The sequence below is a fragment of the Microtus ochrogaster genome, chromosome 24 (assembly GCF_000317375.1).
Source record: "Microtus ochrogaster isolate Prairie Vole_2 chromosome 24, MicOch1.0, whole genome shotgun sequence".
In the NCBI taxonomy this organism is placed as follows: domain Eukaryota; kingdom Metazoa; phylum Chordata; class Mammalia; order Rodentia; family Cricetidae; genus Microtus; species Microtus ochrogaster.
In genome coordinates, this window is record NC_022024.1 from 9,157,195 (window position 1) to 9,180,663 (window position 23,469).

The window sequence follows — 23,469 nt, forward strand, 5'->3', positions numbered from 1 at the left end:
GAGAAGAGGAAGCAAGCCCCAAGCAACTGCAGACTTTAGCCCTGAGAGCAAAAGACCCAGGTTCTAGTGCCATCTGTGGAGATTGGCAGTGGTGTGGGTCTGGTAAAGTTTCTTACTCTAGGTCTGGTTCTTCACCAGAAAGTGGGATCAGCAGTCACTCTGGCTCTGACACAATGACACTGCCCCACTCCCCATAATAAGGGAATATGTTTTGATAACCACTTTTGCCCAGCTTTCTCTTTACCTTGCTGTCCTCCCTTCAAATAGATGTAGTAAATCAATAAATTATGTAAGGGCAGGTTGAAAGTGGAACTGCTGATGGATCAAGCTTATGCAGAGTGCTTCTGCTGGAGCAATATAGCTCGGACCTTGGACCAAGCAGCAAAAGCTGAGAGTTGGGAAATAGTCTCCACGTTAGTTAAGTGGTACAATTACCTAATTTTCTCTTCCTGCGTGTATCTGAGAGAAGAGAGCAGGCAGAGGGGCATGCTGTTTAGGAATTTTCCTGGGTGGGTGAAGGCATGTTGGGAAATTGGATTTTAGAAGCTTTTACCTGTCCGGGGAGCCATTTTCTGCTGGACTAATGCCCAGGAAACAGCATCTCGGGGTCTTATTTGGCATTCTACTGCTGAGAAATGATTACAGTAGAAACCTCAGAACTTAGGCTGCAACCTTCTGTAGACAAGATTGAGAAGTGTGTGCTGTTCCTGGTTCCTGACGTTCCTAGCTGTGGAACTGGGGTACAGGCGTCATATATAACCACAGTGCCTCTATTTTCCCGTGGAAGGAAGCATCTATATTGCCTGCCTCACAGGGTGGGGCTACTCATGATGTGGGTGTTAGGTCCATGTAGAGCCACAGCTCTGACTTTATCTGTGGGTTTCTATAGTGAGGTCTCACTCAGGAAAAGAGAAGTGGGCAGGATTTGGAATTTTGCTACTTGGCCCTCCAGGCAATCAGAGTTTCAGGGCTCCCAGGAAGATAGAAAAGGTAGCTTTAAGGGAGATATTGTTTCTCTGCTAGGAAGACCCCCCACCCCCAGCCAGCTTCCATCTATGGCAAAATTCCCAACCCTTTCTTGGAAAATCTTTTCCTTGGCTACAAATTGTTTCTTTTGCTCTTATTTCCAAATTCTTGGAATCATGGAACATGATTATTAGAGCCCCTCAGCAAAAGACAGACAACTTCTGCCTAAATACACGGAGGCTGGGCATCACGGGCTTGTGAAGGGTTAAGGGAACCACACCCTCAGCAGGAACAGCCCTGGACTTTGTGCTGAGCAGCCCTCTCTCTGGCCTCTTCTGGCCTGAGCGGCACCAGGAGACTGAAAGAGGCAGCACAGAGGAAGGACGGACGGGGGACACCTGGCTTCCCTGACACCATGGACAGCTCCTGCTAACTAAGACACCTCTTCACACTTGCCATCTGTGGCCGGCTCACCCCCTTCCTGTCAGACTGGGACTCCACACCCCAATTCTCCAAGGAGCATCAAATTATATCCTTGTTCCGGTGTTGGGTGAGTCCTGCCTTGACCTGTGTCACCTTGGGATGCCACTTCTGGGATCTGTTTCTGTTTCTCCTTTCTCGCCATCAAATAGACATTTTGTTAACTTCTCTCAGTACCAACTCAAAGATGTGTTCTCTACCCTGCTTCACACCCTTTCATGCCAAGCGGTTTCAAAGGCGCTCTCTCTCTCTCTCTCTCTCTCTCTCTCTCTCTCTCTCTCTCTCTCCTTCCTCTCCCCCTCTCTCCCCCTCTCTCATGTGTGTGTGTCTCTGTCTCTTGTGTGTGTGTCTGTCTCTCTCTGTGTGAGTCGAGACTAGATCTTTGCACTTCAGGCTGGTCTGGAATTCTGTGTAGCTCAGGTTGGCCTCAACTTACGGCCGTCCTCCTGCCTTGGCATCTTGAATATTGTGGTTACATAAGACATGGCTACTGACATTTAATCTTAAATATAAGGGATAATTAGAGTATCGGCTTCACAGGCTATTGTAACTGTCAATTTCCAGTGTTTAGAACCCCGCCTGGCCTGTGATAATGCTGCAGGTTTCCCAGAGGCTGCTGGTATCAGTATTCACATTGCAGTCTAGGTATTTAGGAAGTTGTTGGAGCTTGGGGAAAACAGAATGGAGGGGAAAGAAGGCCGGGTCCCTTCCTTGCCCCATCTGCTATTCCTGCTCTTCTTCTAGGTTCAGAGAGGCAGGAGAGCAGGGGAATGTATTCTGTTCCTGCTTGGGAGGGGCACCGACCATTGTACTAATTCCACCACCCCGCCTACTCAGTCTACCTGAAGAGGGCTGGATTCTTCCTATAGAAGCACCTGCCATATGCCTGCTGCATGCGGCCCTGCCCACTTCTGCCAGCTACTAAAGAATGGGGTGTGCCTTCAAGCAAAGGTCACACCAGAAGATGATAGGAATGGGTATACAATCTGAAGATTTTACAATTAAAGACAGAGCAGGAGGGACAGCTAGACAGACCTGACAGCTGGGGAAACAAACTGGCTTCCATGTTCTATGGGGAGTTCTGATGTTTTGTGGAGAACTGTCCATATTCTTGAACTCCTCACCTTGTCCAACGTCATCTAAACATGAACTTCACTGTGGTTACGACAGGAAGGAGAGACCTCTGGACACAGGCATTGTGGAGGGATTAGGTGACTGAAGCAGGGGTTGGGGTTAAGTACAAGCCTGGGCAGGCAGCCAGGGAGTACGCCCAGAAGAGGGAGGGCGCTTCCAGCACCTGGCTGAGGAACAAAGCTTGGCTCACACTTCCTTCAGCCCTCTTCCCTATCTACTGCCGACTGATACCACCCTTCCCCAGGTGGGTGGGTAAACATGAGCCTATCTAACGGCCATCTCACCCATACTCAGTGGTCAGAGGGTCCTTCCACCTCCCTGACTGGCCAGGTTGGTCCAGAGGCCCTTTTGACTAGAGGGCTCTCCTGCAGGAGGAAAAAAGAGGGCTCTTGTAGGCTCTTCTCCTCCCACCATGACTTAGCCCTTAAGCTGAGCAAGCAGCCACAATTTACTATGTTTGTGCCTAGGATCTCAACCCTCTTGACATGTCTCTCCTGGAAGGCCAAGTGGGGGTGGAGGACCTTGTCCTCCTGGAACCCCTGGATGAGGATTCTATGATCAAGAACCTCCGGCTCCGTTATGAAGAAAAGGAGATTTATGTGAGCTCACCATGGGTGCCAGATGGTGGGGTACCCAATGGGTCCCAGTTTTCCTCCAGCCATGCTCATCTGCTTCCACCCCTCCTGACCCCAGACCTACATTGGGAGTGTGGTGATCTCAGTGAATCCCTACCAGTCGCTTCCCATTTATGGCCCAGAGTTCATCGCCAAATACCGGGACTCCACTTTCTATGAGCTGAAACCCCACATGTGAGTAAGGGGACCAGAGCAGAGCCGACAGAGCTCTAGCCTGATGTCTGTGAAGCATCCTGGTTCCCCACCCCTTCCCCTGAGAAGGCTCTCCAGCATCCTTCCTTCCCTAAGAATCCTTCCTAGGCCTGCCATTGTGGCCTAATCTCACCCACAGAGGAGGGTGGATGAACCTAGTGCTATGGGTGGAAAGATGCTCTCTTGGTCTGGTCTCACACTGGCTGCTGTCTTCTTCCTTCCTGCAAGCTATGCTTTGGCCAACATGGCCTACCAGTCACTGAAGGATCGGGACCTGGACCAGTGCATCCTCATCACAGGCGAGAGCGGAGCCGGGAAGACAGGTGGGGGGAACTGGGGATCGTGTCTGGAATCGTCTCCTCCTCCCTCCAAGCAGGCCTGTCGCTGTGTTCAATCCCCTGCTTACTTCCTCTATTTTATCTGTTTGCCTGAATATATATATATATATATATTGCACTACATACATGCAGGTGCCTGAGGAATCCAGAAGAGGGTGTCAGATCCTCAGGAACTGGAGTCTAGGTGGTTTTGAATCACCTAATGTGGGTGCTGAGAACTCAACCTAGGTTTTCTACAAGAGAAGCAAGTAGCTAGGTGGTGTTGGCACACACCTTTAATCTCAGCACTCAGGAGGCAGAGGCAGGCAGATCTCTGTGAGTTTGAGGCTAGCCTGGTCTACAGAGTGAGTTCCAGGACAGCCAAGGTTACCCAGATAGAAAAAAAAAAGAGCAAGTTATCCTAACCATTGAGACATCTCTCCTATTGCTGTGGTGTGAGGAGTCAGACTTCGGGAGATGGAAGTGGGAATTCCCTGACCAGGAACTCTGTGGTACTGAAGGGTGTGGGAGTAGGTGTGCCCTGGCTGGGGACTCAGAGTGTCTTGTACACAGAGGCGAGTAAGCTGGTGATGTCCTATGTGGCTGCCGTCTGTGGAAAAGGAGATGAGGTGAACGTTGTGAAGGAGCAGCTGCTGCAGTCAAACCCAGTGCTGGAGGGTGAGCACCCTGGGTCCCACTCTGTCTACCCCCCAGTCTCTGCACCCCTTCCCAGTCCTCTGCCCTAGAAGGTCTTCCAAAATCACTGAAAAAAACCCACGTGATTGGTTGGTAGACTGGAGGGAGTGTCCCACAGGCTTCCCTCCTCTGGAGTCTAGCTCGCTTGCTCGGGAGCTGCAGCCCTCTCATTTTCCCGCCCTTCGTTTCCACAGCGTTTGGCAATGCCAAGACCATCCGCAATGACAACTCCTCTCGATTTGTAAGTGACTGCATCTGCCCAGGAGGAAGGGGGGTGAGCTGGGCAGCACAGACCCCTTCCCACAGGTGGTGAGACGAGAAGGAGATCCAATGCTCTCTCTGGTCTCTCTCTGAAGGGAAAATACATGGATATTGAGTTTGACTTCAAAGGATCCCCCCTTGGCGGTGTCATCACCAACTGTATGTGTCCCCTTCCCCGTGCCTCACCAATACTCTCCCACCTGCCAACTCTGTCCCCCTTTGGCCATCTGCTTCTTCAGGCAGAATGACCGTTAGATGGCAGGAAACTTCCCAGCCTTTGGGAACCACTGGGGCTCAGGGCAGAATCCAAGGGCTGTGTTGTGTTGTCTCCTGGACTCTCAAGAGGGTGTTTCCTCACTCTCTCCCAGATCTGCTGGAGAAATCCCGAGTAGTGAAGCAGCTCAAAGGAGAAAGGAACTTCCACATCTTCTACCAGCTGCTGGCTGGAGCAGACCCACAGTTGCTAAGTACGTGTTCTTCCTGGATGCATGGCAAAGCACCCCAACCTTGTCCCATCTCCAGAACTCTAGATCTCTCTTCCTCCCTCCTCTCAAGCCCCCCTTCCCTCCCCATTTCCCACCGGGAGCCTATGACTCTTGGTTCTGTTCTCTTCCTTTGCTGGGACAGATTCCCAGAGCTATGTCTTCACTGCCTCAGCGCTGTCCTCGTCCCTGCGCCCTGCGTGGTTCTGTTGGCAGTCACACAGAAGCGGCAGGATATATGAGTGTTAAGAGCTCCCAGGAGCTTTAGTGACAGCGCCTGGACTTAGACACCCACCTCACCTAGGAGCTTCCCAGGGTCTCTTTTTTCTTTTTGGTTTTGTTTGTTTGTTTTATTTTGTTTTTTTGAGACAAGGCTTCTCTGTGTAGTCCTAGCTGTCGTGAAACTCATTCTGTAGAGCAGGCTGGCCTCGAACTCACAGAGATCTGCCTGCCTGTGTCTCCTGAGGGATTAGAGGCATACACCACCACCACCACACAGTAGTCTTCCCTGGTTTTCTTAGCTTTTAGAGGTTTCCTTCATTCATCTGTTCATCTAGCACCGCTTGAACACCTGATCGTCACTATGGTAGGGTTTAGCGATAGAGCTGAGAATGACGGACCCTATCATCAAAGGGTTCAGTCTCGTAGGAACGACAGGTGTGGGGCAGACACCCTGCAGTGCAGTCTGGTTGGTTCCAGCCTGTGCAGGCAGCTATAGGAGTGGACGGCATGAATCTCCTTGCCTGTCCTGGGGAAGAGTCCACAACAGCCTGAAAACTGGACTGGCCAGAGGTGGCTCCCAATGAGCACCACTGAGGGACCAGGGGGACTTTGTGTCTCTCAGCCTCCCCTCTAGCTGTGAGACTATGGATTCCTAGCCCCTAAGGAGCCCTCTCTTTGAGTCCTTGTTATTCAGTGCTTGACTTTTGCATAGCTTTTTTCTGCTGCTTGAAGTCTCTGTGGTGCGGGAGACTTCATAGGTTTTGTCCTCCCCTTTCTTGACTTAATGGCCTTAATGATGTTCAATTTGTATGACTCACAGACACTGTGTTTTATTCCAGCTGGGTCCATACCTGTTAGTTTCAGTTGAGTCTGGGTGAATCTCCCTGGCGTCATTATTCCCGAGTTTTCTGACTCATTCTCTCTCCAGCTTCCCTTCTTTAGTAAGCTCCTGTTTCAGAACTTGTGTGACAGTGGGAGCTGCCACTAAAATCCAGCCTGATGTTCACTACCCTGAATCTCAGATCATTTGCATAAAATATAATTGACATGCCTCTATTCTATGATCAGCCCAATCCTCCTATCTTAGGTAGACAACTTGGGACATTTCCTTGGTTCATTTACTAAAATGAAAAAAAAAAATCCATTTACCAACCAGGTACACAGAATCTGGAGATGAAAAGCAGTCCCGACATGCAAATTACTCACTTTTGGGGAAGATAGGGAAAAAAAATCAAAACCTAGCTCTCATGATGTGGGCTGGGAGAGACACTCATTTACCTTAGGGGAATGCGAGAAAGCCATTCAGCTCAGCTGTCAGCATTGGAGAGAACCTTCCAGAGGCAGCGTCAGGGACAGAGAACAAATGCTGGATGAGCTGGCACTGCACAGGGACTTGGGACTGGGTAGATGGGTGTTTTCCTCTCTTCCCCCACCTTCCTGCCTGAGTGGGAGAGAGGGTTTGCTTGGTTATTTCCATTGTTTAAAGCCCCGGTGGTGGGGTAAAAATCAGTGAAACTCCTGTGAAACTCTCTAATGGGTATGAACACCCAAGCCCTAAAAACCACTTGAAAGGTAGTTTACTATCATGGAAATATATTAACCCCATCCAGAGGAGACAAGAGATGAACCTAAAACATGACCCAGGGCACGGGGCATGAGGTGTCAGGCTCCTGTATTCTGGACAGCACGCGCCAGCTCTTTTCCTCTATATTCACCCTCCCAGAGGCCCTGAAGCTTGAGCAGGATGCAAGTAGCTATACCTACCTGAATGGGGCAGTGTCCCAAGTGAATGCCATGGATGACGCCTCCAACTTCAGGGCTTTACAGGTGAGTGGGGCAGGCTTGGGCCCTTAGGCCATCCTCCGAGCCCAGGGTTTGTGAATGGAGGCGTTGGCTTGGTCCCATTAGTTCAGGTTTTTTGTTGTTTTTTTTTTTTTTAGACAGGGTTTCTCTGTGGTTTTGGCCCCTGTCCTGGAACTAGCTCATGTAGACCAGGCTGGTCTCGAACTCCCAGAGATCCGCCTGCCTCTGCCTCCCGAGTGCTGGGATTAAAGGCGTGCGCCACCACCGCCCGGCCCGTTGTGGTTTTGGACCCTGTCCTGGAACTAGCTCATGTAGACCAGGCTGGTCTCGAACTCACAGAGATCCGCCTGCCTCTGCCTCCCGAGTGCTGGGATTAAAGGCGTGCGCCACCACCGCCCGGCCCGTTCGTTCAGTTTGTGAAGGGAGGCATTGGATTGGTCCCCTTCTTTCAGTTCACTTCCCACTCTCTTCCCAAGAGTGCCATGTCAGTGATCGGGTTCTCGGAGGATGAGATCAGACAAGTCCTGGAGGTGACAGCGCTGGTGCTGAAGCTGGGAAACGTGAAGCTGACAGACGAGTTCCAGGCCAATGGGATACCAGCAAGTGGCATCTCTGATGGGAAAGGTTGGTGCCACCCTGCTGGAGCCTGCTCTGAGTCCCCTACCCCGAAGCTAGTTTTTGTTCCACCTCCAACGTGATTGGTGATTGACTTCACCTGGTATGCTTGCACCCAGCCACCCCTAGGTGCCCCCAAAGGGACTTCCTGAACCGTTCTCCTGAAGCACTTGGGGATGAGCCTCTGAAAATGTTCAAGCTTTGGTCTGTGACTCTCAGAGCCTTAGCCGAATCTTCTGATATACAGGGACAATCTGACCGGTTTCAGGAGATTCTCCTGGGCCAACTGCAGTGACTTACCCAGCTGAAGTCACCCAGGTCCTTCCCCCACTGAGATGCCTCGCCACCACCTCGTATTTCTTTGTCTTTCTAGGGGTTCGGGAGATTGGGGAGTTGATGGGTTTGAATTCGGTGGAACTAGAGAGAGCTTTGTGTTCAAGAACCATGGAGACAGCCAAAGAAAAGGTGGTCACAGTTCTGAATGTCACGCAGGTAAGAGCCCTCTTGAAGGCCCTGACTTTTGAGGCTGTCCTGTGGCTGCCACATTAATGAGGCTGTGCCCCACACCCCAGGCTCAATACGCTCGGGATGCCCTGGCTAAGAATGTCTACAGCCGCCTCTTCGACTGGATAGTGGGCCGCATCAATGAGAGCATCAAGGTGAGAGAGGCCTGTCCCAAAGCCTGCTTCCCTGAGCTTCTTGTCCTGGCTGCCAGTTCCATCCTCTGGTTTCTGAGATGCACAGAGAACAGGAAGAGGAAGCTACACTTCCTTCTAGGAGTTTGAGTCCACAGTCTGGTCTTTCACCTTTGCAAAGATACTGAGCCTCAGTTTCCCAATTTGGCCGCAGCCGCTAACTACTATGAATGTCTGCCTGCTTCCCAAGGGTTTTCTGCAGATCAGAATATACACGGTTACTGTGTGATTCGGAAATTCCAGTCACATCCATACAGATGATGTAATCCAATTCATGGCTGAATAAAAGCCATACGTGTATACACCCTGCATTTCTTTACCACCTCTACAGTGTAGTGTTTCTCAACCTGTGGCAAGTGTCCCCTTCGGGGGTTGAAGGACCTTTTCACAGGGGTTGCCTAAGACCATTAGAAAACACAGGTGTGGGAGCTGGAGAGATGGCTCAGTGGTTAAGAGCACTGACTCTTTTTCCAGAGGTCCTGAGTTCAATTCCCAGCAACCACATGGTGGCTCACAACCATCTATAATAAGATCTGGTGCCCTCTTCAGGGGTGCACATACACATGCAGGCAGTGTATTGTATTCATAATAAATAAAGAAATAAATCTTTAAAAAAAGAAAACCAGGTGTTTACATTATGATTCATAACAGTAGTAAAATTACAGTTATGAAATAGCAATGAAAATAATGTTGGGGGGTCACCACGACACAAGGAACTGTATTACAAGGCCTTCGTTTTAGGAAGGCTGAGAAACCCACTATCCTAAGAGCATCTAATGTCATGGGAACCATTAGCACCTTCCCCTCCATCCTCCCTCTCCAGCCCGGTCAAGCTGCAGCTCTCTTTGCCCCTGCTCTGATCCTGTCTACCTGCTGTGCTCAGGGGGCTTCCTCTTATTTGTCCTCCCTCTCCTCCAGGTGGGCACTGAGGAGAAGAGGAAGGTTATGGGGGTTCTGGATATCTACGGATTTGAGATTCTGGAGGTGAGGGAGCACCATCCGACCTCAGCGGCCTGCTTCCCCGCTTAGGGGACAGGCTCAGGGTGGGCGGGAGGGGCTGTGAGGGAGGAAGGGTCTGAGGTGAGCCGGCCTCCTTTCCCTCACAGGATAACAGTTTTGAGCAGTTTGTGATCAACTACTGCAACGAGAAGCTGCAGCAGGTGTTCATAGAGCTGACCTTGAAGGAGGAACAAGAGGAGTACAAGAGAGAGGTGAGCCCAGCCTCCTGCTTGCTCTGCTGAGGGACTTCCAGATGCGAGCCTTTCTTCTCGGCACAATTTCCTTCTGATTGTCCCCAGATGGAAACACAAAGGACACAATGTTTCCCTCTCACAGCTGAGCGTTCAGGGTTTCTAACTTGCCCCAATAGTCCGCTTCCCTTCTTCCTGTCCCCAGCCTTCCGCTCCAGGCCAGTTCAGAAAGGGTGTTTGTGTGGAGAGTCCTGGTCGGAGGGCCTGGCACCCTTCATATCCCTTCCTGCTCCCTCTCAATTATGTCAGAACCTTTGCCTTCCCTGGGGCGTTGGGTGATGTTGCTGTCCGCCATTAGAGATGCATGATTCTGGACTTACTCACCAGAAGTGCCCCGCGGAGCCAGATTTCCACACCCCTCCTCTGACTCGCATAACCCCTGCAACCATGACTAGGTGTTAAAAAATCTCTCTGAACAAGCCAATCCACTTCCAAGGGTGAGCAGCTCAGAGTCTCGCTCATTAAACCCTTCCAGAGACATTCCCTGCAAGCCATCAAGAGCTGGTCTCTGCAACAGGGCTGATGGCAACATTGTGACAAAATGTATTGTTTCACGCATTTTTTTTTGTTTTAACAACTTCAGTGCTTAAAGATGATACATTTCTATATTTCAAAATTCAAAAACTTTAAAAGGTAGATGAATAAAAATTTCCTTTCGCCTCTGCCCTTAAACTCTCAATTTTCTTCCCCACAAAGACCAGAAGGTCTTTTTCCTATTTACATGCAAATATGTAAATGGACTTTTTAAAAATATATAAAACATACACAAAAGCTAGCAAATATGCTCTGTTCTGTACATCTTTGCTTGGGTGTGTGGTATTGCAGGATGCCATATTGCATTTAGCCCATTGGGAAAGGTACTTTGGGAAGCAGTAGGAAGTCAACTTCACTTAGGTTCAGTCTCTTTTCTCTAAGAGGAAAGAGGGGAAGGCTTGTGCGCCATAGCCTACGTTTGGGTTGTCTGGTCCTTGGGAGGGATTATGACATAACCTCCTGTAATCCTGATGTTCGCTGAGAGCGCAAAGCAGGGAGCGATCCTCCCTTTAAAAAAGTATAAGTTTCTAGCGGAGGTCAAAGGACAGCCCGGAGAAGCTGATGCTCTCCACCAAACATGTGGAACCTGGGCATTGAACTCAGGTCGGCAGGCTTGGCAGCAGGCACACTTATCCGCTGAGACATCTCAGCTCTGAAGTGTGGTCTGGGGTCAGAAGCAACACCACCACTGGGGACAGGTTGGAAATGTCAGTTCCAAACACTCTGAGTTGGAAACAGTGTAGCAGAAGGAGCAGTCTGTGTTTTAGCATGTGTGTGGTGGGCGCTGTGGAACTAAAACCACAGGTGTGGATCTTTGAAGATGCATCAGATTGGCTTTGTTGCTGGGTAACAGTCCTGGTTCACGCTGTTGAGACGCGTTGATCATGTCAGAGCACGGTAGCCTCTTTTCCTTATGTACACGGCCCCTTCTCTACCCCACACTGGGGTGAGCTCTGTCCCACCCTACACCTGACAGGCATGCTCCCTCCCAGCCCGCACCATCTCCGGGTATTTGGCTTTATCTCACCTTCTCCTACAGGTGCTCTGGTTTCTCCTGTGTGTCTGCCCACTCCCTGAGACACACACACAAATTCACCACCAACCTGGGAGGGGTGGGTTGTAAACTGAACCCAACCGAGGTTGTCCCTGAGTGACAGGCCTTTCTGAAGTCCTTTTTACAGTGGGTTAGAGGGAGCCTGGGTCTGGCGAGGACTTTAGAGGTTCTCTGGGACTTGCTTCTGTGACTGATGTCTCCCTTTGCCAGGGCATACCATGGACCAAGGTGGACTACTTTGACAACGGCATCATCTGTAACCTCATTGAGCATGTGAGCAGCTGTCCTCCCAGCTCTGGGACCCCCCTTTCCAGACTTCCTGAGCATCCTCCCTTCCCCGAGCCTGGCGAGGATGAGAGGGTTGGGAGGAGCGGGTCAAGCTCACCTGGATCTTCTTGCCATGACCCAGAGTCAGCGAGGCATCCTGGCCATGCTGGATGAGGAGTGCCTGAGGCCTGGGGTGGTCAGCGACTCCACTTTCCTGGCAAAGCTGAACCAGCTCTTCTCGAAGCACAGTCACTATGAGAGCAAAGTCACCCAGAATGCCCAGCGCCAGTACGACCATTCCATGGGGCTCAGCTGCTTCCGCATCTCCCACTATGCGGGCAAGGTACTGTAGTGAGGCTGCGTGGGAGCCAAGGGCAGAAGCGGGTGTGGAAGTAGGAACTGAGACAGGGAGGTCCAGGTGCTGGAAGGAGGCGTGGGGTCTGAACATACATCTGCCCCTCTGTAGGTGACTTACAACGTGAACGGCTTCATCGACAAGAATAATGACCTGCTCTTCCGAGACCTATCCCAGACCATGTGGAAGGCCCAGCATCCTCTCCTTCGGTCCTTGTTCCCAGAGGGTAATCCCAAGGAAGCGTCTCTCAAACGTCCCCCGACTGCTGGGTCACAATTTAAGAATTCGGTGGCTGTACTCATGAAGAACCTGTACTCTAAGAACCCCAACTATATCAGGTGAATAGCTGGGCGCACAGGGGAGCATCCTCAAGGTGGTGTGGGATCTGTGCCTGGTAGGACATGCCTGTATCGGGGAGTCAGTCTCTGGAACAGGCTCTTTCTCCATGGAACACAGAACCAGATGAGGAGCTAGCTGGGCAATCTATGGCCGACAGAGTGGCATCAGGGGAGAGTGAAACTGGGGGGGCCAAGAGCGTCTCCCTTACTCCCATCTCAGGGTTTGGGGAGTAGGCACAGGAACACCAGGGTAGTGCCACCTGCGTGGAGTTTGCTCCTGAGCCTGCTTCTTCCCGACTTCCTTCCAGGTGCATAAAGCCCAACGACCTGCAACAGTACGGCAGGTTTTCCCCAGAGCTGGTTGTGGTCCAGGCTCGATACCTGGGGCTGCTGGAGAATGTTCGGGTGCGTAGGGCAGGCTATGCCCACCGCCAACTCTACAGGCCTTTCTTCGAAAGGTACCGACTGCTGAGCAGGAGCACCTGGCCTCACTGGAACGGGGGAGACCGGTAAGACCCCGTGGGGATGAAGGGGCTGGGCCTCAGAGGGCTGGGGAGATGTGGAAGGGGATTCTGCCTGGCGTACCTCACCTGCAGCTCTCCCTCATCTGCCCCTGTAGGGAAGGTGTGGAGAAGGTCCTGGAGTCTGTGGCTGTGTCCTCAGAGGAGCTGGCCTATGGGAAGACAAAGATCTTTATCAGAAGTCCCAAGACTGTGAGCCAGGAAGCTGGGGGCTGCACTTGGTGGGAGCAGAATGGAGCTAGAAGAGGCTAGCGGGGAAGGCAGCGACCAGTGCAGGACCAGATGGTGCAGGAGGAGGGTGCCACCCTGGGAACTGAGGGTTGACCTCTCCTGCCCTGAGCTAGGAGTTCATCCCGGGGCCTGGCCTGGTTGTAGGAGGCAGGCTGGGGAGCTTCAGTTCCCTGTCGTGCAAGGGAGAGCAAACCCTTCTTTGCCCCCACCCCAGCTTTTCTACTTGGAGGAACAAAGGCGCCTGAAGATCCAGCAGCTGGCCACGCTCATCCAGAAGGTGTACCGGGGCTGGCGCTGCCGGACGCACTACCAGCAGATGCGCAAAAGTCAGATCCTCATCTCTGCTTGGTTCCGGGGCAACAAGGTGCCACGTCCCTTCCCATGTGTCGCGGGGACCTGTGGTTTAGGGTGTGGCCTCTTCTAACAGTGCTCATGTTTCCACAGCAAAGGAAGCATTACGGGAAGATAAAGGCCTCAACACTGTTGATCCAGGCTTTCGTGAGAGGGTGGAAGGTAACCAAGGGCAGAGGGGGCCTGTTGGGTTATGCGCCAGGCTGTGACACTGAGACCGCCCTCCTGCTCTGGCTCAGCTGGCTGTGGGTGTGTGTCCGGGAGACTGGCCTGGGTGTGTTTCCACCTTCGAATCATTTTTCCTGTTTCAGTCTCAGCCCGGCGTTTGTTTATTTAGATATTTCTGACTGCACTTTGGTTGAAAGCAAATAGCAGAACCTCTCCTAGACTCTGCCTCATGGTGACATCTTCCTCGCACTTCCCTTCTAGGCCCGCAAGAATTATCGAAAATACTTCCGGTCGGGCGCTGCCCGCACCTTGTCCAACTTTATCTATAAGAGCATGGTAAGTGCTGGGGCGAAGGTGCGAGGCGGACAGAGGAGTTGGGACAGCCTTGGGAGAGGATGGGGAGGGGTGGAGTTGGGACAGCCTTGGGAGAGGATGGGGAGGGGCTTGATTCCAAGCCTTCCCTAGGAGAATCTTCACTCCATGAGACAGAGAGCAGTCACACACTGGGACTGGGTGTCCCTAACCGGAGCCGCATCAGGCATCCCTTGGCTCAGGTAGATGCTGTTTGCATCCTGTGCCAGTGTGGGGTCCTGGTACTCTCATCTGAGCAGAGGACACATAGACCTGGGGAGAGACCGACTGGGGGGTGGGGGGTGGGGAGATGGGGAGTGGTAGCTTTCTTATGGAAGCGGATGATGAGGACACAGGATTAACTAGCCTGACTGCTAAGATCCATTTTGAGGTGGAAGGAATCACATCTCCTCTGAACCCCCAGGCAAATGAGGAGGGCCATCTCTGGGTCTGACGGAAGGAGGCCTCCAGCTAGGGATGGCCTCCAACAGGACTGTTAGGTAGTGGGGACATTTCCCAGAGGATACTGGAAAGCCACCGAGAGAACAGTGCCCCAGTGAAGCCTTGGGAAAAAGCCAGACAAGACGGGAGCACAGGGGCCTCAGCCTCAGGGTTGCAGGAAGGTGGGACTGACCGGGGCGATTGCTGTTTGCTAGTTTTTAGGGCTCTCACCGAGTATGCTCGGTTGAGCGTGAAGGATCTTCATTTGGAACTCCTCTCTGTCGTGCTAAAGCCTGGACTGCTTGACTGCTTGACTGGGAGGGGTGGGAGTTCTGAGCTGAGGCGTCCTGGCATCCTCTGGCTTTCTTTCCCCCTCCTTCTCCCTAGCCCCGTGCTAGCCTGGCCTGTTGGGCTGGCTCTGCCATGTCCTGTCCCTCCCACAGTACGTGCTGTCTCGCTGGACACCTGAGGGTGCGACCTGACTTTGCACTTACCCCCAACAGTCCCTTCTTTCAGCCCTTTCACCTGTACCTGGTCAGGCAGCTGCTGAGCATCAAGCCAGGTTCAATAAATCACACCCAAGAGTCCTGGGTCACTGATTCTCCCAACGCTCCTGGCACTTTGCTACGGTCTTTAATCTAGCGCCATTACCTGACAATATGCTACGTATACTCTTTCCAATTCTTCTAACAGCCCTGTCATATAGGCCCTCTGCTTTCCCCAACCTTGCAGGTTAAAAAAAAACTAAAACTCAGGCCAGATGTGGTGGTATACACCTTTAATTCCAGCACGTGGGAGGTGGAAGCAGGCAAATCTCTGTGAGTTGGAGATCTGCTAGGTCTACATAGCAGGTGCCAGGCCAGGCAGAGCTAGGTAGTGATGCAGTGAGATCCTATCTCAAAAAAACAAAACAAAAAAACAAAAACAAGCTATGGTTTAGGAAGACTGAGTAATTTGCCCCCGGCCCCAGGCCCTGGAGCTGAAGCGTTTGATTGCTGAGCTTCCAACCACTGCCTAAGATTGTCCACCTAACAGAAGTTTTGGCAGCCCATGGCTCTAGGCAGGTTAGAATCTGGAGATCTAGAAAAGGCAAGCACTGGGCGCCTCTGCCCTGGGTAGGAGGGTGGTGTGGAGACTCTGGAGCATCTGGGAGGGCTTCAAGCTGCAGCTCAGACACTTCACGGAATCCCGGTGGGCAGAGTCCAGCTGTCAGATCAGCGAGAAGTAGGCCGAGTGCCATCAGCCTCGAGAGCACAAAGGGGGAAGGGCTGTGGCAAGGAGCCTTTCTGGTTGGAATAGTGGGAGGCCAGGGGGTTCTGTGACAGGCCTGTGGACGTCAGGCTGAGGTGTCAGGCACCGTTGATTAGAAAGGAGGGCAGATTTGGCGTCTGTCCAATAACCAGCACAGACAATGGCCCCAGCTGTAGGTCATTGTGACCCGAGAGATGAAAAAGCCAGGGAACCGTATACAGAGACCAGCTTTGATGCTGGATCGTCCCACCTCCGTGACCCAGGTGTCAGGTCCTGCTGCTTCCCATTTCTGTTCTTAACCCCAGCCCCAGAGCACAGTGCGCACCCACCGACAGAAAGGCAATTCTGTCCAACTCCCCAGCTTTGCTCCTGCTCCTCACAAGGACGTGGCTTTCCTCTTGAGTGGCAGGACCTGGGTGTGAATCCACCTGCCTGAAAGTGGCTCTTCTCCTGACTTCATTCCTAAGACTCTGCTTTCAACGCAGGCACTGAAATTTCTCTTGGCTCTGAAGAAGAATTTGCCATCCACCAAAGTCTTGGACGACACATGGCCCCCTGCCCCTTATAGGTACTTCAACAGGGCCAATCAGGAGCTGAAGCGCATCTTCCACCAGTGGAAGGTGAGATCAGGCGTCCATTCTCTATTGAGACCCACCCCTTATTTTCCTCCTCGCCCCTTTACTCTCACTGTGGTAAAATATGCAAAGTTGTGTCTGTTATGTTCCCGTTTCTAAGCGTCAGAGTTTCGGCAACAAGTATGTTCAGGCTGTGCAGGGCCATTACCACCTGTCTTTATACTTTTGTTCTTTGCCCTTTAGCCCTGACCTCCTTCCCCGTAACCAATACTTTACTTTCTGTTTCACTGGCTTTTGCTTTTGGAGGAAACTCCTCTAAGTGGCAACCACACAATATCTGTCCTTTGTGTGTCCCACTTCCTTCGCATCATAGTATGATCTGTTCTTTTATCCAGAGCATACCATAGGACGCCCATGTAGGCTCAGCCTGGTCCTTAGGATGCTCATGTGGGCTCAGCCCGGTCCTTAGGGCACCCATGCGGGTTCACCCCGGTCCTTAGGGCGCCCATGCGGGCTCAGCCCGGTCCTTAGGGCGCCTGTGTGGGCTCAGCCTGGTTCTTAGGATGCCCGTGTGGGCTCAGCCTGGTCCTTAGGATGCCCATGGAGGCTCAGCCTGGTCCTTAGGATGCTCATGTGGGCTCAGCCCGGTCCTTAGAGCACCCGTGCGGGCTCACCCTGGTCCTTAGGGCGCCCGTGTGGGATCAGCCTGGTTCTTAGGATGCCCGTGTGGGCTCAGCCTGGTCCTTAGGACGCCCGTGTGGGCTCAACCTGGTCCTGAGTGCTGGCTGTGCTTTCATGGGTCTTGCATTTGCTAGTGTCCACTTTCTCATAAACACCCCTCAATTTCCTGTATCCTCACTAGTCCTCCAGGTCCTTTTCCTGTGTCTGGTCTCTGTCATCTCCCTTCCAGCCCTCTGCTCCCCATGGTCTCTGTCATGTCCCTTCTAGCCTTCTGTTCCCCGTGGTCTCTGTCATCTCCCCTCCAGCCCTCTGCTCCCCATGGTCTCTGTCATGTCCCCTCTAGCCTTCTGTTCCCCGTGGGTTCTCTTGCCCCCTTTGCTCACTTCCCTCCTTTACCCCGCCTTCCACTTCCACGATCTGAGCTTTCTCTTCCTCACAGTGCAAGAAGTTCCGAGATCAGCTGTCACCAAAGCAGGTGCAGATGCTGAGGGAAAAGCTCTGTGCCAGTGAACTGTTCAAGAGCAAGAAGGCTTCCTACCCTCAGAGGTGAGAGATGCGGCCTCTCAAGCTTGAGTTGCCTCGGAGGACTGGAGACACCTAGCCGGGCCCTCCTTAAAGGCTCTGACCCAGCAGGTGTTGGTCCCGGACATATCAATGGATCACTGAAACAAGATATGGTAGAAGAGGGGGCGTGGCACTCAGGGAGGTGACCTGGGACTTGGTCTCACTGCACGCCTCTCTTATGTCCTCAGTGTCCCGATTCCTTACCGTGGTGATTACGTTGGGCTGCAGGGGAACCCCAAGCTGCAGAAACTGAAGGGTAAGGAGGAAGGGCCTGTTCTGATGGCAGACACTGTGAAGAAGGTCAACCGTGGCAATGGCAAGGTAAAGGGCCACTGCACCCACGGTGGGAAATGGCCTGGGGCTGGCTGCGCATGCTTTGCCCAGTGGGTGGGGCGGGTGGCAATGCCCGTCCTAACTATTTGCTACATCCTCTCTAGACATCTGCCCGGATTCTCCTTCTCACCAAGGGGCATGTGATTCTCACAGATGCCAAGAAGTCCCAGGCCCAAATTGTCGTTGGGCTGGAGAATGTGGCTGGGGTGTCAGTCACCAGCTTCCGGGATGGGCTCTTCAGTTTGCACCTGAGTGAGGTATCTGAGCTATGTCGGCAGTGTCTCCAGAGTGGGCCTCCCGGGGCCGAGGGGAACTGGAGATACTAGAACTGACCCTCTCACTATGGGTCCTGATGCCCCCCAGGCTGCTCCTGAGGAAAAACATTAATCTCTACTACTTTTTTCTCTCTTGCTCAGATGTCATCGGCAGACTCCAAGGGGGACATCCTCTTGGTCAGTGACCATGTGGTTGAACTGCTGGCAAAAATGTACCAAGCTGTGCTGGATGCCACGCAGAGGCAACTCTCTGTCACCGTGACTGAGAAGTAAGGCCATGAGCTGGGGATGAGGGACGGCTTGGGACAGATGACTGGACTACTGGTCATTGTGACCGGGAAATTTGTGTAATCAGAAACCGAAGCAGACTGTGTCAGGGCAAGGCTCGGAGGTTTTTCTTAGTGTTATCCACACCTCCCTCCCCTCAGCCCTGGGCTCTCTGCACCAAGCTTCTCTCAGGTCTTGAGTCATCGGGTGGGTGGGGGTGAGCTGTGTGTTTGCCATCTAGAAGAGTCGGGCTGAGAGGCGGAGGCCCCAGCTTCATTTTCTGTCTCTTCTCCATCCAGGTTCTCAGTGAGGTTCAAGGACAGCAGTGTGGCTGTCAAGGTTATCCAGGGTCCTGAGGGGGCTGGGAACAGCAAGCTGACTTTCAAGAAGAAGGGAAGTCATGCCATGGAGGTGACTGTGAAGTGATTACATTGGAGCCTCCTGGAGACACAGCTTCTTCCTCTGGACCAAAACTTTGGCCTAGCTCTTCTGATCGTGAGAAGGGGCTTAGAGTTGAAGAACCCTTGAAAACGGCCTTTCTGTTCCTGGACCTTTCCAGAATCCTTTCCCAAACATAGCATCCTCCCAGCGTCAGTCCTTAAGCCCACTAATAAATCACGCGCTTCAGAAAGGTCTTGGCGGTGTTGGCGGGTCCGTGTTTACTCACCTCCTTGGCATCATTTGCTTGACTCTTTGATTTTTTTTACCCAGTCATACTTGGACCCTCCACCTCCATTCCCCCATGTCATGTGTCCCTTATGTACTATCTGGGAACCAGATAGTACAGACAATGAAGAAAAGAAGGGGAATTGTCTCCAGCCTCCTTGACCGGCTGAGCTCCGGCGGAGTTTAGAGAGCCTGGGGAAGAGTCTCCAGTAGGGCTCAGGTCGCAGGTGGCCAACGCGCTGATTCATTAAGTGTGTCCCTGGGGGAGACGAAGACGCCTGCCTTGGAGATGAAGCTCCTTGCAGATGGGAAAAGCAGCCTAAGGCTACCGGGTTCGTGCGAGCTGAGGCAAACTGGGTATGGTGGGACCCTGCTCCCAGGATCTCTGGCACCCTCTACCCCAGAGACGGGCTGTATCACACCTGGCTCCCAGGAGCCCTCTTCCTCTCCACGCCTCTGAGATGCCAAGCTGCTGCCAGGCACTCTCCCACAGCTGGCAGCTCTCAGCAGGGCAGACTCGCTGATCAGACCTGTTCATCCCTAGAACTAACCCTTTCCCTCTTTTCTTCACCGTGATCATTTTCCCAGGCTCGGACTGTGTCATACCATCTCGCTGTCTCGGTTTGTGTGGGCTTTGACGGTGTTACTCTGTAATATCTTTTAGAAATTTCCCAGTGTTCTTCATCCTTCTTTCCTCAGAGACGGTCTTGTCTCTCCACCCTGTTCTATCTTTGGGGAACATGCTGCACATAGCTGTGAAATTTGGATCTGTACCCAGGGAGAGATTAGGAAGGGCTGCCATTGTTCCCGTCTCCCCTTGTCTCTTCCTCCTCTCACCATCTCCACCCTCCCTGCCTCCTCCCTGCCTCCTCCACAGAGCTCTGAGCCTGGGTCCCTTACAGCTTCCATTGGTAGGCAGCTCACGGGCCCAAGTAATCATGCTGGCAGGGAGACCTGATTAACTATCCTTCCTGCCTGCAGATTAATTCTCTCTCTCTCTCTCTCTCTCTCTCTCTCTCTCTCTCTCTCTCTCTCTCTCTTCCTCTCTCCCCCCCCCCCCCCCCCCCCCCCCCCCCCCCCCCCCCCCCCCCCCCCCCCCCCCCAGACCGGAGCTAGAGCCTGTCCTGTCGGAGCTAGGGCTGGAGGACGGGTAGCTCAGGCTCTGGCTAGCCGGCTAGCTTCCCACTCCCCAGATGACAGCTCCAACCTTGACTTCTCAGAATCAGAAGATCCTGTCTGTCTGGGAGTGGGTGATGACCTGAGCCTGATCGCCCCCGCTCTCCGCCTCATCTCCTGCTCCCAGGGCCCAAATTGTCGTCACTTTCCCAGTGAAGTGTCTGGTCATTTTCAGAAGCAATTTCAGGAGAAAATGCAGCTGCTGCTCCCAATCCTGCTTTTCTTCTCCCAGGGCTGAGGGAGCCGCCAGCTCTCTGGGTGGGGGCGGGGATGGGGAGGGCTAAATGGGTCCTGGGCCTCCACTCTTCCACCGAGTTGATGGATACTAGTTCAAGGATGGGTGGGGCTCATCACCCCCCTCCCATCTTCCCCTGCCTCCTCTCTGCTGTCTTTGCCTTTCCTTTTTTCTGGAGCCCAGGGTCCTGATGTCTATAGGCCCCCATTTTCTTACCCATGGGTTTCCCACACATAGAAAAGGACTGGTAGTCACCTTTTCACCGTGGGAATCAGTTCTGCCATCGGTCCTGCCCCAGCACATTCAGCGACTCTCAAAGTGTAGGCTGCTTCAACCTCTGAGGGCCACAGGCTATTGGGGACCACCCTGATGCCCCCCACTGAGGACCCATTCAAGGGCCTCAGGGCTGGCTTAATCCAGCTCTGACTCAGCCCAGGCTCTTCCAAGTCCTCAAGGTTTCTTCCTAGTTCTGGCTGCAGTTACTGACTGACAGAGAACTGTCAGCCCTCTGTCTAGTGTCACACAGGGCCCAGCTCCCCCCTCACCCAGGGAGTCCACAGTTGAGTATACGGGGTACACATTGTCTTGTGCACACAAACATGTGCCCCTGGAGAACGGCCATCTAACTTTTCTTACCTCCGTACAACTGAGCATACACGCATATGTGCATATAGGGGGGTCTAGTGGAGTCAGGAATGGGGGTACCTGCTGCTACAGGCCTGGACTTTATGACTGTCTTCTCTGTGGAGACAGCATCTGAGATGTGCCTCAAATAAATGTACAAAGAAAAAACAAACAAAAAAACTATAGCTTAATAGCAGCTTCATAGCAGAAACAGACACTGTACGTGTCCTTTGCATACGATTTGTGGGCAAACGAAGCTGCTTGTTCCAGCTCCTAATGCCTCCCTCCTACATCACCTCTCTAACTCGGGTAGGCATCCACCCTTTCAAGTCTTTGCCAATCTCAGAGATCAAGGGTGATCAGCTCCCTCCCAGCCTCGACTCCTGCCATCCTCTGTGAGATACAACATCATCAAAGGACATTATTCATGGTGGGACCTTTGCTGAAGCTCTGCTTCCCTGATGTCAGGGCTTGGGCATGGGGTGACTGTGTTGGGGGAGGGGCGGACAGAACCGGGGCCACCAGGAATTTGGTCCTCAGCTTTTGAACTCACCTGCTCCTGCACAGCCAACTCCCTTGGTCTGCCCAGCTTGGTCTTCTGTCTTTAGGATGCTGTAGATTGGAGAGGAGGAGGAAGGAGCCATCTAGGTTAGGTCCAGCCAGAAGCAACCGCTGGGCTTCTTGGAGGAATGAACATGTTATGCCATTTGCATGTAAATGCCTCCCACTTCTGTCCCTCACCCCACCAAATGGTCGAAGCTCTGGGTGCTGGCCCATGCTCTTTGCATACACAGTCCTGCAATTAACTGGGTAATGAGAAACTTTTAATGAGGCCCCGTTAGCCTCTCCTATCGTAAAGAGACCTTGATGCCCAGCTGCTACCCACATTCTGGGGTGACCACGGGGCCAGGGTGACCTATCAATATGACCCAAGTCCCAGGGCATGCGGAATGGGGACAAAGGACTTCAGGACCCTGTTAGTGCTAGAAGTGTTCATATTTGGGGGTAGAAATTTACAACAAAACAAAACAACCAACCAAACAAAAAACCTTGGCTCTGGCTTCCTTGTCCATAATTTTTTATTGAGCATCTGTGATATGCCAAATACTGTAGGGTGAGGGATACAATAACAGACAAAACTCTTGTCCTTGAGATGCTTAGGAGGGCTGGTGTATTTGACAGAGAAATAAACTCTCAGCATGTTGGGTCTAAGTGCTGGAGGAAGGGGGTGGGGGGACAGAGTGGGAGCAATCTTAAGTAGGGTGACTGGAGGAGTCTGTGGGGAAGAGGGGCACACACAACTAACTCTCTTCTCATCCCAGAACAGAAAAGGGTTCAAGTTTCCAAATCTCTGAGACTCGGAAAGATGTCCCTCTGTGCCCTCTGGAAGAGCAAGTGGTTTCCCTCGAAGGTCAACATGCCAATACAGGGGGGAAAAATGAGAGATTTAGCCTGACCATGGCTAAATTAGTACTGAGTAATCTCAGTACTCGGGAGGAACAGGCAGGCGGGTCTCTGTTTAAAGCCAGCCTGATCTACAAAACAAGTTCCAGGAGAGTCAGAGCTATTACACAGAGAAATCCTTTATCCAAACAAACAAACAAACAACAGAGAGATTTGGAGTAAGAAGAGCCAGATTTTTGTATATGCTAGATCAAGTCACCGAACCTCCCTGAACTCAGTTTCCTAATCAGAAAAATGGGAATATTTCTTGTTTCTATTGTGGAGGCAAGGAAACTCAAATCCCATGGCATATTTAAGCTCCACTCCCTGTGGCCAGATCCCAGCTGCCACTTTCGCTGGTCCTCTCTGAGTTCTAATTCCGATCCTTGCTCTCCTCCCCTGACTCTGTCCTGGGCTTAAGAAACCACAGAAAAGCCCCTCATTTATGTGGGATGTCAACAACGGCTGGAAGGGTCAGAGAAGATGTCTGAGCTTTGAGGGAAAAGGGAGGCAGTTAGGTGAGCAGCGTTGCAAGCCGAGCAAGGTGAGGCGGGGATGAACAGTCCTGGTGAACTGGGCTGCAGCAGGAAGGGTGGAAGCCAGAGGCTGCCGGTGCAGTCAGGGAGGCAAAGGTGGGCAGAGGAGGGTCTCCATCCTCAATCCAGCAGCCCTGCTTCTCCCTTGGGGTAAGGACCGGGAGGAGGGTAGAAGGAACTAGATTCATCCCCAGTCTTGGAGTGGGGCCTCAGCCCCAGCTGCCGTGATGGTGGCAGGGGCAGAGAGACACCTGTCTGAGCTGTTCCAGGCTGTAGTCCAGCTCGGAGGATAAAGGAAGAGGAGCTGGCGAGTTCTGAGAAAAAGGTCCAGGAGACCTACTGAGCTCGACCTGTCATGCAATCCTGTGAGAGGTCACATACGACATTCCTTAGACTGCCTGCCTTGGGTGCCTTTGGAAAGTGGGCTGCAGGACAAGTGTGTGTGTGTGTGTGTGTGTGTGTGTGTGTGTGTGTGTGTGTGTGT

At 52.5% G+C, this 23,469-nt stretch overlaps 1 protein-coding gene across 1 annotated transcript; it reads left to right on the forward strand.

Moving 5' to 3' along the window:
- The first annotated feature begins 954 nt into the window (after window positions 1–954).
- Myo1a (myosin IA) lies at window positions 955–18,920 on the forward strand. Its single transcript, XM_005358016.3, has 28 exons — window positions 955–1,516; window positions 3,048–3,179; window positions 3,274–3,389; window positions 3,636–3,730; window positions 4,298–4,402; window positions 4,615–4,661; window positions 4,777–4,840; window positions 5,050–5,148; window positions 7,109–7,212; window positions 7,665–7,812; window positions 8,177–8,295; window positions 8,376–8,462; window positions 9,417–9,482; window positions 9,605–9,709; window positions 11,547–11,609; window positions 11,746–11,946; window positions 12,070–12,296; window positions 12,605–12,805; window positions 12,916–13,009; window positions 13,263–13,412; window positions 13,493–13,561; window positions 13,829–13,903; window positions 16,096–16,230; window positions 17,306–17,412; window positions 17,619–17,751; window positions 17,868–18,020; window positions 18,180–18,307; window positions 18,605–18,920. Exons 2-28 carry the CDS (start codon window positions 3,066–3,068, stop codon window positions 18,729–18,731), a joined length of 3,132 nt encoding a protein of 1,043 aa, XP_005358073.1. The 5' UTR covers window positions 955–1,516; window positions 3,048–3,065; the 3' UTR covers window positions 18,732–18,920.
- Window positions 18,921–23,469: the final 4,549 nt, after the last annotated feature.